The sequence below is a fragment of the Garra rufa genome, chromosome 6 (assembly GCF_049309525.1).
Source record: "Garra rufa chromosome 6, GarRuf1.0, whole genome shotgun sequence".
Taxonomy (NCBI): Eukaryota; Metazoa; Chordata; class Actinopteri; order Cypriniformes; family Cyprinidae; genus Garra; species Garra rufa.
In genome coordinates, this window is record NC_133366.1 from 13,239,807 (window position 1) to 13,254,925 (window position 15,119).

The following is a 15,119-nucleotide window of genomic DNA, read 5'->3' on the forward strand; positions in this document are numbered from 1 at the left end:
AATAATTAATTAATCTAAATAAACACAGGTTTCAGGGGCTTGTTATGTGTGTGATTATTTTGATAAATTATTTGATATATTAAATAATTAATTCAATAATATTCTAAAGAAATAAATCTAGCCTTAAGGGCCTTTTTATGTGTTATTAATTTGGTATATTATTCAAATAATATATATAAATAGTAGTAGTAATATATATAAATAAATATAAATATAGATAGATAGATAGATAGATAGATAGATAGATAGATAGATAGATAGATAGATAGATAGATAGATAGATAGATAGATAGATAGATAGACACACCTTATTTAGGATGTCTCTCTCTCGCACCAGTTCATCTATAGCTTTCTTGTCCATATCCATCTGCTTTTTTGCGGACTCCATTTCTAAGAAAACCCAAAAATAAAGCACTTATTATTATTTTTTTTTTTAGTTCTTCTTTCAAAGCCAGCGGGGTATAGCGCTAATTGTTACTTTTCTTTTTGAAAGGCTTTCTGCTAATAGGGTTGTTTTCAGAAGCACTTTCCACAGTCTGTGAAGGACCAACGTAAAATAATTACACAATTCAAAAAGCCCATTATAAGGCCGCAGGCATAAAGAGGTAGAACAGAGAACTGGGACACGGAAAGACTAAAAGAAAGAGCGGAAACGAGCGGAACGGCACAACGCAACGGCTCAGTGTCTCAAGCAGGCGTGCATGAGTGGACATTGCGGGGCTGCGCTGTCATGTGAAATGGCCATTCCATGTTCTGTCCTCGGATGACCCTGCCTCCTCTTCTCCTTGGACGGCCAGCTCGCTGACCCCGCTGTCACAGCCCATCTCATCAATCACCCAGCCAACCCTGATTATGATGACAACATCCATCACCGTGGAAACCCCGATTAAGATGACAACAGGGCTTTGGCTCCATCCATCAGCCGTCAAACACCCTCCATTCAAAGCGTCCAATCAGAGTCTGGAGACTTTCACTAATATGAGGATTTCTTTATAAATTACTGGCTTGATGACAAGTCTGGTCATTTGTCAAACTCCACAGATGGGATCAAGGACACTGCGATAAATTAAGTGCAGAGTAAGGAGGTTTTGTTTTTATCGCACCATACTTTTACCCTTCATGTTCTGCGATTACAACGTGTGTAAGACGTAAGAAGAAATGTTACATATATTACAGTGTGTTCTAATTGGATCACAGGATAGCTGGGAAAAATATGCTAAATGCAAATAATAAAAAGCAATTAACAATGTAATAGTTGAGACAGCGATGAATAACAACTGTTAAAAGGGAGGAGAAAACTCTTTTGTTTCTCTTTTGTTGGTAACATCAAAGGCTCTGCATCAAATGAACTTACTGTATTTTGGCACACATTTTAAAGAAGGCAGATGACAACATTTTCAGGTTACATGAAGAAGGAGAAGAAGAGGAAAGAGAAGAATTTGTTATTATTATTATTATTAAAGTCAAACTGCTTTATTATTAGCATTAATATAAACATAAAAGAAAAGAAAATAATTTATTTAGTTTTCATTTTTATTTTATTTTGTATTTATTTATGCATTTTTTTTTTTGCATGGCCCATGTGCAACAGTAAATAAAATAAAATAAAATAAAATAAAATATTGTTAACTTCAAAAGCTGTGCATCATTTATCCCATTTAAAAAAAGTAGGCACATTTTCAAGTTACATGAAGAAGAAGACAACGAAGTAAAAGAAAAAATGTTATATGTGGTGAATTTTCTCCTGCCAAAGACATAAAACCAACACATTTTAAGAGACATTTTTAAAAGAAAATGTCCTGTTTGAATTTTCTGATGCTGTGGTAATAATAAATTATTTTTTAAAAAAATTAACTATTTGATCAATTATTTCTTTTATATACATTATATTACACATTATTTTATTTTGATTTAATTATATTATTTTACATTTATTAATATTATTATTATTATTATTATTATTATTATTTTGCATGGGCCAAATGCAACAATAAATAAAATAAAATAAAATAAAATAAAAATAAAAATAAAATAAATAAATAAATAAATAAATAAATAAAATGAAGAAGAAAAAGAAGAAGAAGATTTGTCTGATTCTGGGTTAATAACTATTTCAATATTTTTTGCATTAGTTTGTCAATTATTTATTTAATATGAATTATAAATTATTTTAATTATACAATGATAATATTGTTGAACTTATAGTTCATGATCATATTAATAAATATAGAAAATAAATTCATAATATTTTATATATTTATTTAGATTTAGTTTTTATTAGAATTTTATTTTATTATCTATTTATGCAGCTTTCAATTTGTTTTGTTTATTCATTTATTTATTTTTAATATTTATTTATTTTTAATGGTCCATATGCAGTAAAATAAAATAAAATTAACTAGGTAAATAGTAGCACTACAATAAATGGAAAACTAAATACATTAAATAACAGAAAAATTATTATTTTTTCAATTATTTATTTTATATTAATTATATTCTGAATTATTTAATTATATTATTTTATATATTGTATTGATAACATTGTTAGTCATTTAGTTCATGATTATAATAATAAATATTAATATAAATAATCATTTTTTTTTATGATCATGCATTCTGGTACGATGTTAAAACGCCACTTAGTACAAAGTCATGAATCAAAAGTCTTGAAGCAAAACCAGCTCTGTACTTCCACTGTTTCTAGAAATATAAAACCATGAAACCATAAAACATGCCACATTAAAAGATTCCTTGAAAGTCCACATTCACATAAAAGAATGGCAGAAGGACGGCCTTTTGTGCAGCGATTCTACTAACAACCTCAGACAAAGCTCTCTGGATTACAGGTCAGACAGTCAATAATTGATGAGGCTGATGAAAGCGTCCAGCTACAATGGCCCTAGGGTTTCCCTAAACAGTGCAGCCCGTATTGTGTGAAGATAAGACTGAGGTTAAGCACCAACACTCCACAGACCTTGTCATTTAGCCAGTGCTTTCATCCAAAGTGACTAACTTTACAGGGACAGTCCCACTGCAGCAACCTAAGTACTGTGTTCAATGACACAATGCTGACGGCTCAACCTGTAGCATTCTGGTTACCACTACGCTATCTAGCCCATCAGGCTCTGCTGAGGCCATTAGGATCCACTGCCTTTCCTACATTGAGTCTCCTGAGAAATCTATCTTCACGTGCTTAGCTGGGATGGACAGATCATGGGTATCATCAGAGTAATGGATGCCGGTGTTGGCAAGAGGTCATAGTTGTTGGAAGAAGAAAGACGGGGTGAGCAGGTGCGGAGGGAAGAAAGCAAGAGAAAGAAGACCAATCTGTTGAACAGATTCAGATCATATGTCATTCACTGTAGGTGTGCATCTCGGGTATTAAAACACAAACTAAAGGATGAAACATTTACACTGGATATCTTTTAAACATATAAGCACATGGATCTCTTAAATGGTGGTTTTGTAATGGATTTTACACTGGACAATTATCTACCATAAAAAGTTTGAAATGGATTAATAGATTAAAATGATTAATATTATGCATGGGCCATATGAACTAATATATAAATACAAAAAATAAAATAAAATAAAAACATGCAATGACTAGAAAAAATAGCAGTACTACATAAATTAATATAATAAATAATACAATATAATACATTATTATTAAATTCAAACCGCCTCATTATTATTTATGGTAAATAAAATAAAATAAAATAAAATAAAATAAAATAACATGCAATGACCAGAAAAAATAGTAGTACTACATAAATTAATATAATTAATAATACAATATAATACGTTATTAAATTCAAACCGCTTCACTATTATGTATGGTCAATAAAATAAAATAAAATAAAATAAAATAAAATAAAATAATAAAACATGCAATGACCAGAAAAAATAGTAGTACTACATAAATTAATATAATAAGTAATACAATATAATACATTATTATTAAATTCAAACCGCTTCATTATTATGTATGGTAAATAAAATAAAATAAAATAAAAACATGCAATGACTAGAAAAAATAGTAGTACTACACAAATTGATATAATTAATAATACAATATAATACATTATCATTAAATTCAATCCGCTTCATTATTATGTATGGTCAATAAAATAAAATAAAATAAAATAAAATAAAATAAATTGCAACGGAACCTGCAACGGAAAGTATACTGAATAATACAATATTACACATTATTATTAAATTCAAGCTGCTTAATTTTTTGCATTAATATTACTATGACCTGCATAGTCCATATGCTAAAATAAAATAAAATAAAATAATAAACAACATGCCATGGAATGACTAAAAAAATAGCAATACTGCATAACTAAATATATAATATAATAAACTATTATAAATTCAAATTGCCTTATTATTGACATTAATATATGACCTGCATGGCTCATATGCAAAAAATGTATAAAATAAAATATAATAAACAACATGCCATTGAATGACTAGAAAACATAGTAGTAGTACATTACTTAATATACTGAATAATACAATATTATACATTATTATTAAATTTAAACTGCTTAGTTCTTATAGCATTAATATTACTATAAATTAAATTAAATTAAATTAAATTAAATTAAATTATTAAATTAAATTAAATTAAATTATGTAGTCTATCAAATTATGTATACTGTATATAAACACAAAAAACTTTAGGCTAAATATTGTATCAGTATTGGGTATGGTATTAATAGATGCATTTGTTTTTGATGTACACGACAAAAGATTTGGCAAGCCTTTCCTTGCTTTTAAAATCTGACAGACCTATTTATTTTGCTGTCCTACGCACAATTATACGGTTAGCTGCGTTTTATTGTCTGCATTATTTTGTCCCTTTGCCCCTACACAACGTTTTTAGAACAGACTTGCGACCCATTTTTGGGTCACAACCCACTACATGATCCCGCATGATCCTGCAAACATTGCTTTTCAAGCTGATTTTGATAGTTAATGCCATTTCGTTCCATTCATTTCCCCTTTTTATTGTTCCATTATATCACCCCTGTTCACCCTTACAAAGCACAAATAAACAAACCGTTTTATGCCTGGAGATAAGCAGTCTAAGCTCTGAACATGAATCAGACACAGAGACTGAGGTCACTTTATCACCCCAGAGTCCAATGTTTCCTTTCCCTAAAGACTCTGGAACTACGCTGCGCGCACACACACACACACACACACACACACACACACACACACACACACACACAGGGCCTTTAGGGGTGTGCAAGCAAATATTTATAATGTTCAGCTATAAATTTACAGATTTGACATGAGCTACTATGTCACACATGTCAGTGTTTTATTGACAAATAAAATTTGACATATCAAGCATTATGTGAGTGTGATGTGAAGTTTTTTGGCTTTTAGTATGAATATGGTAGCCTTAATCCTATTATGCTCGTTTACAAAGCTTTATTTTGTTTTTTGGGGTGCACTAGCACATGCTCTCATGCTTGGTGGTTCGAAAAACGCATTATTTTTCACATAATTTACATTATTACAATAGCTTTCTCCCATGGCTGGCACAAATGGTTTGATTAGTTCTGGGTTTGATGAAGGTCCGCCTTCCGAAACACTAACTGTGTTGTGATTGGTTAGCAGGGAACGATTCAGACAGTGAAAATATGCTTTCAGTTTGGGCGAATGATGTTTTCACGCTGTGTCACACTAACCAGAGACACAATAGCACGGAATGGATCATATGCATGAATCGGCACCAACCACAAAATGTAACGGACATAATTGAATTCTACACAGAAAGCACAATTTATAGTGATATGGATGAGATTGTGGCTCATACACTCAAATGCAGCTTTGCCGAGCTCAACGCCTCTGGCCCAAGCTGTGATATAAACGAAACACTATTGGCTATTTTTTTTAAAGGGGCGGAACTGCTTGATGCCCCGCCCTGTCTTCCTGTTTCAGTTGAAATTACGTCAACACATAGAATAAGAGTGTGTGTGTGTGTGTGTTTCACAGTCTTCAGTGACCTGTAAGGCTCTCAACTTCCCTATAACCAGAAATAGCTATCCTGAGATATCAAAAATGCTCTTTGGTTGTTAATTATCATGTGATTTTGGACTGAAGGCAAGAGATTGGCTCAGCCTGGCAGAGTTTAGCAAAACATGAAATTACAGCCTTCAAGACATCTCCTCAGTGTCAGATATTGTTAATTTCATTACAACACTTCTGTCATTAAATACCTGTTACTATTTTTGAAATTAGCATGAGAGTTAATTAGCAGCCTAAATATCACAGCATTTGCAAAAGTACACAATTAACAGGCAAACACCCTGAGGTGATTTAATGATAATTAGACATGATTTAAAAGTAGAACTGTCAATTATTCCCATTTTTTATGAAGTTTACATTAGCACACAGAACTTGCCATCTCATTTGAAATGTCTAAATATTCTGTGAAACAGAAAGTTGTGTTATTTCTTACAAAGTGATTGTACTGTGCACACAAAATAGAGTTAAACTCACTGATATAGTAATCTAACAATAATCAAACACACTTTATTTTATAATAATGTGCCGAAAGCGTGATTATTTTTAATGAATCACATGGTTCTAAATGTTTCATATGAGAAATGCAGCTTTCAAATTCTTTTGTAGCTGCTGTTTGTCATTATTCTTCCAACTTAGTTATATATAATTGTATTTTCAAGTTTTATTTTGTGCAAACTTGTTCAAGTCGTCAAAGTCATCGTCCTAATTGGGATTGTTATTGCTTTATGTGCCAGATAAATGCTGTTCTAATTTCAAAAACATATATGTACCATTTGATAGTTACATATAAAAAAAATAATTGCCTATTAACACAACTTTGAAGTATTTGACGCAAACAAGTTTAACTGTATACTACTATAAATAATGAAAAAACTTGTGTCTGGAAAACAACAGTTTAGGGCGAACCAACAATTGACGGAGAAATGTGTGGAACCCTCCTGATTAAAATTAGTGGAAAGAGATGAATGTGAGAAATCAATGTTTTTTTAAGACACAAAATGAGACAATGAGAGGCAAACTTGAAACTGTCATTTATCATATTAAAACCTGCAATCTCGATTTTCAAATCAGCAGGAAAGAACAGGAGATGAACAGGACAATATGTGCCAGTGAAAATGAAAATCAGAGATGTGGAGAACAGAGTAAAGAGGTCAACTGAAAAAAAAAAAAATTAAATTAGATGTATTCATTGTTTGAAAGTAATTACTCTCAGCTCTATCTTCCTTCAAAACTTATTACCTAAGTTTAGAAAAAAAAGAAAGAGAACAAAAGAAAAGAAGATGAGGGCTTTTGAACAGATATGGAAAAGAGAAGTCTTAACTCAAGTCCTCTTGATAATGTTAGTCAAGATTTCTTTCTCTAAAAAACATCATAATTTAGTTTTAAATTGTCCATTTTGTAACCTCCCTTTGTGTTGGCTGTCAACCCAATCAAAGCCACCCAAATATACTAGTAATTCAGAAATAGAAGATTGTGTGGTGCATGTGCTATATTCATCTGTTTGAGACTTTTCCATTCATCTTCTATATTTATGACCATGAGCAGGTTATCTCTGTTCATGTGGTTTTGCATTCATTGCTATCACTCAGATGAATGAGTGAAACAGTTAAACAAAGGTGAAACAGTTTGGAATAATTAGGATTTTTTTTTTTTAAGAATTCTGAAATAAATACTGAAATTATTTCAATTTAAAATAACTGTGCTCTATATAGTTTATTCCTGTGATGTCAAAGCTGAATTTTCAGCATCATTACTCCAGTCTTCAGTCACATGATCCTTCAGAAATTCTTTTAATGTGATGATTTGTTGCTCAAGAAACGTTACAATTTCACCAGTATGATTTCAGAATGTACTCTTACAGTTGAGGTCAAAAGTTTGCATCCCCCTTTCAGAATCTGCTAAATGTTCTGAAGTTTACACCCCCTTAATACTGTGTTGTTACCTGAATTATCCACAGCTGTGTTTTTTTTTTTTTTTTTTTTTTTGTTTAGTGATAGTTGTTCATGAGTCCTTTGTTTGTCCTGAGCAGTTAAACTGCCTGCTGTTTTTTCAGAAAAACCATTAAGGTCCCACAAATTTAGCATTTTGTGTATTTGAGCCCTTTCCAACAATGACTGTATGATTTTGAGATCCATCTTCTCACACTGAGGACAACTGAGGGACTCATATGCAACTATTACAAAATGTTCAAATGCTCACTGATGCTCCATAAAGAAACACAATGCACTAAAAGCCGTGGGGTGAAAACTTTTTAAAAAAGAATGTAGATGTGTACCTTTTTTTTTCTTATTTTGCCAGAATATCATATTTTTTTTCATTTAGTACTGCCCTTCATCTTATTCAGGTCAGTACTAAATAAACAATAACATGCATTTTGTTTGATCCCTCTTATTTTGGTAAAATAATTAACATTTTGCAGATTCTGAATGGAGGATGTAAACTTTTGACCTCAACTGTAGCTTGATTGTAATTAGTTCTGAAAATAAAAATATTGTGCATCACACTCTTGTTTCATAAGAGCATGTTGCTGCTGTCCATAATATGATCCCTTTAAATAAATTAGAGCCTGTATGGAAAGAAAGAATCTAGGCTGAACAGTTCAATAGCAGTACAGTGCTGTGGAACTGCAAAGAATTCGAATAAATGTATAATTATGCTATATGAATGTGCAAATTCCATTTACTACAGTGGCATTTCATATTCATACAGATTTAAATAATACATTTCTGCTGTAGAGTTTAACTGTGGGTAAGTGTGTGTATGTGTGTGTGTGTGTGTGTGTGTGTGTGTTCTTGCCTCTCTCCAGTCCAGTGATTTGATTCTTGAGTGTTTCTCTCTGGTTCTCCACCTCCACTTTCTGCTCCTCCATCTGTCTAAGTCTCCTCTGCACCCCCTCTCTCATTTTGGAAAGTTTCGAAATCTCCTGTTTCAACTGGGTTACTTCTTCTTCTTTCATCTAAACCACACAGGACAACAGTCATTAGTGTATGTCTGTGTGTGTACACGTAAAGCCCAAACAAGTCATCGCTAGTTACAAACAACCAGGTTTATACAGAAAACCTGTAAACGTATAAATCAAAGGTATACACGATAGCATTCAAATGTTTGGGGTCAGTAAAATGTTTAGTATTTTTGAAAGAAGTCTCTTATGCTCGTCAAGGCTGCATTTATTTGATTAAAAATACAGTAAAAATAGTACAATTTACAATAACTTTTTTAAATTTAATTTCATTTTATAAAACTTTTTCTATTTTAAAATGTAATTTATTCCTGTGATGCAATGCTGAATTTTATTCCAGTCTTCAGTATCACATGATCCTTCAGAAATCTTTCTAATATGCTCATTTGGTGCTAAAGAAATATTCACAAAAACATGGAAGAACAGCATTTATTTGATTATAAAAAAAATTGTATCAATGTAAAGCTCTTCACTGACACTTTTAATCTGTTTAATTAATTCATGTTGGAAAAAAAAGTATTAATGTATTTAAAAAAATACTGACCTTAAACTTAGAATGGTGTAAAATAAATACATATTTTTACATGCCATTACCACTTGTGCTTCTTTAGGCTTAGAGAGTTGGATTTTATGTTTATATCATTACTGTGAATTGAATAACTGACTAATTGACTAATATAAATGCCAATAGATACACAAGATGATAACTGCTGGAAAATAAGATGAACACATGTACAGTACATGTATTGAAGGAAGGAGGAAAAGTGATCTAGAATGCTGAAACTGTGCCCCCTTCTGGCCAGCATGAGGTTTGCGCTCATTACTCATTGCCACTGACTCACAGGGCGAGCTGGGAGTGCCAACTCTACAAACAGGGTGCAGTAAATTAGAAATGGGATGCTAGTTTGCGGAACTGATGTGCAGGTTGACTTTGCCCCTCTGTCAAGAGTGCTGCAGATAATGAAGACAGAAAGAAAGCCTCACGTGTTCAATCAGTCTGTGTGAAACAGAATTAGTCTTTTGTTCCCTTATTGGTCAACAATACTACACAACAAAAGACATGCTCATATTAAACAGAATGCCTAACAATACAGCTTCAGCATATCCTGCCGAGAGGTGCATTCTTTCCAATGATCTCCCATCAGACTCAAGCCACTGCAATACAAGCCAGAACAAAGAGAATACAGGGCATTTCATTAAATGTAACATTTGCTGTATTAACCCCCACTGTGAATCGGTTGGAAGCCTGACGGAAGTTTCCAGCAGGAAAGATCCATCATCAGTCTGACGGGAGAGGAAGAGGAACGGAAACCTTCGTCCTCTAGAGTTCTAATTATATAAGAGCGAGACGATTTTGTCAGATTTAAAGAGGGCAGCTCCATAAATCTGGAGGTTTGTGTGTGTGCAGTGCACCTACAGTTTGATGTCTAGAATTGATTGCCAGGTACTGTATGCATCGATGTGGAGTAGAGATTTGTGCATTCCTCTCTAGGAATGAGGTAAAGTACTGTAAGGATACTGTAAGGACAAAACTGTTCCCAGACTTTTGTTAAGTAAGTTAAAATCGCCTTTTGGGGAAATTCTGGCCTCAAATGTAAAATGCAAAAGATATAAACAACAGGGGCATTTCCTCCGAGGAGGCAAGGGAGGCAGTGCTTCCTTAAAATATTGGATGAGAAAAAAATTTGTAGCACAAAAATAAAACAATGCCAATATTACAAAATTTAGCATTACAAGGTATATAAATCACTAATTTTTCTAAAGAAACATTGTCCAACAGCGATACCAGCAAGTAAAATTACAGCAAGATAATTTACTCACCCCCTTGTCATCCAAGATGCTCATGTCTTACTTTCTTCAGTCGAAAAGAAATAGTTTTTTGTTTTTTTGAGGAAAACATTTCAGGATTTCCCTTGGTCTAGTGGACGTCTATGGAGACCCTGAGTTTAAACTTCCTAAATGCAGTTAAATGCAGCTTCAAAGGGCTCTAAAAAAAAATTACAATTTATATACTTTTTAACCTCAAACGCTCATCTTGTCTAGCTCTGCGTGAACTCTGCGTGTGTATTCATGACAGTTAGGGTAGGTCAAAAAACTCCCATCTCATTTTCTTCTCCAACTTCAAAATTGTCTTACATCGATGTTTAACCGTTTTTTGTAAAGGGAATTTGATCTTCTTAGCACGTTCACTTTGTAAACACTGGGTCGGTACTTCTGCAGTGATGTAGGATCATTTTGAAGTTGGAGGAGAAATTGAGATGGGAGTTTTTCAACCTACCCTAACTGTCTGGAACTGGAATACACAGAATTCAGGCAGAGCTAGACAAGATGAGCATTTGAGGTTAAAAAGTATATAATTTTTTTTTTTTTTTTTAATAACCCATTGTTTCGCTAGATGAGTGGGATCGTTTAGAGCCCTTTAAAGCTGCATTTAAACTGCATTTTGGAAGTTCAAACTCGCGGGCACCATAGAAGTCCACTATATGGAGAGACATCCTGAAATGTTATCCTCAAAAAATGTAATTTCTCTACGACTGAAGAACGAAAAACATGAACATCTTGGATGAAAAGACGGTTTGAGTAAATTATCTTTACATTTTTGTTCTGGAAGTGAGCTTCTCTTTGAACTAATTAAAGATATGTGGGAGTGTGTTTACCTTCAGGTCTGATGCTCGCTGTTGGTTCTGTTGGGAGAGTTGCTCTAGGCTGATGGCGTTCTGTTCATTATCCTGCTGGAGTTTAGTGTTGCGATGTTGGAGTTGTTCCATCTCTTTACTGGTTTTCTCATTTATAATCTGTCAGAAAGAATAGAAATTACTTTCACAAGTACTAAATGCATGTGTATCCATTTCTTTCCAACCTAGCTATTTTGTATGACAAAATAGTTGAAAAAGTCTTCAGATATTGGGTAATCTAATAATTCATATTCTCAAATGGAAACAAAATACAGAAACTCACAATGTTTTTAACTTTTATATAGTTAGGGCAGTTAAAATGAATTAAGATGCATCCACTTTCATCCACTGACCCTAGATCAGAGTTTCTTACTTTGTGTTCCTGGAGCTGTTGTTCCAGTTTCTGCTGATCATCTTGCAAACGCTGACTCTGCTGAGTTAGTGATTTAATCTCGGATTGTTTTGACTCCAGGTCAGTTTGAAACTGTTTCACTTCTTTTTCCAACTTCTCTTTCCTCCTGGTCTCCCGTTGAATCTCATTCTGACGCACCTGGATGTCCTGCTGGAGCTGTGAGAGCGAGAGACAGTTTAGTTCCAAATGGCATAAATTTATCTATCTATCTATCTACTGTATCTATCTATCTATCTATCTATCTATCTATCTATCTATCTATCTATCTATCTATCTATCTATCATCCAGCTAGCTAGCTAGCTAATGATGTTTGTCTTTCTAACATAGAAACATCATTAGCATCAGCCAGTGTGTGCAAATGACCATTACTTTTAGCCCTTCCACCCCTTTAACTTTTGGATGCACTTCCAAATGGATACATTCAGAGTTTAAAGTGGTTTGTCAGACCACTTATTGATTTTCTTACTGTGCTATACACAGTAAACACTTAAAGCTAGTTTATTTTGCCAGAGAGGTGAAGGGCAAATCTGATCTGTCTAAATTTACAAGTTTAAGTGCCACATTCAAAAGGTTTATGTTTCATTTTTCACAACATATGAAGATACGAGACAAGTGCTTGTAGAAATTCTGCTAGAAATTCTATGTTTGAAGAGTAACAATCACCACACATCATATTTCATCTATTGATTTGCTGACACAAATGGACACTGGAGACAAAAATGCTTTCATTTATCCTAAAACATTTTCAGAGCTTTAAAACCAGCGAAACAGCAGTAAAGCACTGCTGATTCTGTTGCAAGTGATTAAATTAGCAATTATATTTTTAAAATAATGTTCTTGCATGTACTTGTTCTTGCATATGTACTCTACAGTGTCATACGCCATACGTTTTTTGTTATACCTGAGCAATTGTGTCTATGGCTTTGTTCTTCTCAGCCTCTATCTCCTGCTGAGCATCAGTGGCTTTACTGAGCTTCTCCCGGAGTGTCACCACCTCTGACAGGAGCTTGTCTCTCTGCTTGGTCAGTTCCTCTTTGATCTTTAACAGATCGCCAACGCTAGACACATTCAAAAAGGTTTACGAACAAGCTTTGTTCTTCATCCCTGCTAGAACACCTCAAAAAGGTCCTCTGAAGGCCATCACACAAAGCACACAGTTATGAATAAAATAAATACTAGAAAAAGAATTGTGTCAGGCATACAAAAAACCCATCTGTAAGATAAAAGCATGTAACTGGCTCTATTCTGCCAGAATCAAAAGGAAAACTGAGAACAGGCTGAATATAAAGTTATTGTTCACCTGTATTCTTGGCCCTCAGAAACTCCACTGCCTTTTTCAATAAGCTTGTTGAGACAGGTTATATCCTCTTTTAGCTTCCGGATTGTTTCTTTTGACTGCAACTCCTTTGCATGCGAAGCTTCAACCATTTTCCAAGCCTTATCAATTTCCTAATCAACAGTAAAATAAACAGATAATTCACTAGGGGAAATAATGTGGCGACAGCTCTAAATGAAGTCTAATGTTCTACCATATAAGAGGACATCATGCAGAGATCACCATGTTTACTTCTGAAGACACAATGAGCACAGAGTGCAGCCATTTCAGACTAATGTACCATTTTAAGAGAGGTGATTGTGGTTTGATCTTCATCAGCGACTTTCATGGCTGTGGATATTTTGACACTGTTGGACACTATCTCGGCGTTCAGCTCTCTGCATTTGGACATCAGTCTCTTTTCATTCTCGTGGGACTTCTGCAGAGCTTTGGCGATCTTCTCATACTCCACACGAAACTTCTCAAACTTTTCGTCACCCGATAACTCATTTAAAACCTCCTGGATGTCTTTTTCCATGGTTTCAAACGTGCTGTCCTCAGTCTGAAATACAGAAAATGTAAACATACAGTAAAGATCTGATAACTTAGAACCTACGCTGACAATGTAAATGTTGAAGAGAGTCTGAAAGAGTTTAAGACAGTCTAAACCTTGGCAGATTTGTAACAGTTTGCAAGTCTGCAGTAGCACTGCTGATGACATACTGAAAAACTATGATCAAACACAAAGAACAAAGAGGCGGCAGCAGGTGCTGGTTTTAAAACAGCTGCTAGAGTTCACAGGCTTCATGGAGAAACCATCAGAAAAAAATGAAAGGAATCAAGCACTGAAGCATTGCCTAATTCATCCCAATATACAGTTTATCGATTGTTGTCAATCATTCTTTCAAATCATTATTTCAAGTCTCTCAGCAATTAAAAGATTTACAAAAGATTGATGGAGTGAAAAAAGCCTGAGGCATTGTTTAGGCAGAAAAATAAATAATTGGTGAGGAAAAAAAGTAGAAGGACTGTTATTGGAACTAGTACTAGTAATTAGTTTTCAATTTGCAACTTCTTCTGTAAATAAGTAAGTAAGTTAATAAATAAATACAATATGTGAGCCTGTATACCACAAAACCAGTCATAATGGTACATTTTTTGAAACTGAGATTTATACATCATCTTGAAGCTGAATAAATAAGCTTTTCACTGATGTATGGTTTGTTAGGGCAATACTTGGCCAATATACAACTTTTTGAAAATCTGAAATCTGAGGGTGCAAAAAAATCCAAATATTGAGAAAATCGCCTTTAAAGTTGTCCAAATGAAGTTCTTATAATGCATATTACTAATCAAAAATTAAGTTTTGATATGTGGGAAATTTACAAAATATCTTCATGGAACATTATCTTTGTTGAAATCGATCATTTTGACCCATACAATGTATTTTTGACTATTGCTACAAATATACCCGTGCTACTTGAGACTGCATGGTTTTGAGGCCCAGGTTCACATATTTTATCCTTGTATTATTAAAAGGGTATAGCAATTTCCATTTTACAAATATCGGTCCCATTTTACCTGTTTTCACAAAGAATAAATCAATTTGTTAATGTTTACGACAATGTTGACAATAGTACAAAGTTTACCTTAAAAAATCACCTTAACAAACTAGTAAAAGCTCGTAAAACTGACCCAACAACGTT

The 15,119-nt window shown here is 33.4% G+C and overlaps 1 protein-coding gene across 1 annotated transcript in view; it reads right to left on the reverse strand.

The window, feature by feature from the left end:
- The window catches only part of cfap58 (cilia and flagella associated protein 58), a 133,787-nt gene extending 119,809 nt beyond the window's left edge, over positions 1–13,978 (reverse strand). The window contains exons 1-7 of the mRNA XM_073842567.1: positions 13,715–13,978; positions 13,399–13,547; positions 13,000–13,156; positions 12,059–12,253; positions 11,668–11,805; positions 8,848–9,007; positions 308–390 (exon numbers count right to left, since the gene is read on the reverse strand). Of these exons, the coding sequence (XP_073698668.1) occupies positions 308–390; positions 8,848–9,007; positions 11,668–11,805; positions 12,059–12,253; positions 13,000–13,156; positions 13,399–13,547; positions 13,715–13,951 (1,119 nt within the window). The 5' untranslated portion in view covers positions 13,952–13,978. The remainder of the gene's footprint in view (positions 1–307; positions 391–8,847; positions 9,008–11,667; positions 11,806–12,058; positions 12,254–12,999; positions 13,157–13,398; positions 13,548–13,714) is intronic.
- Positions 13,979–15,119: the final 1,141 nt, after the last annotated feature.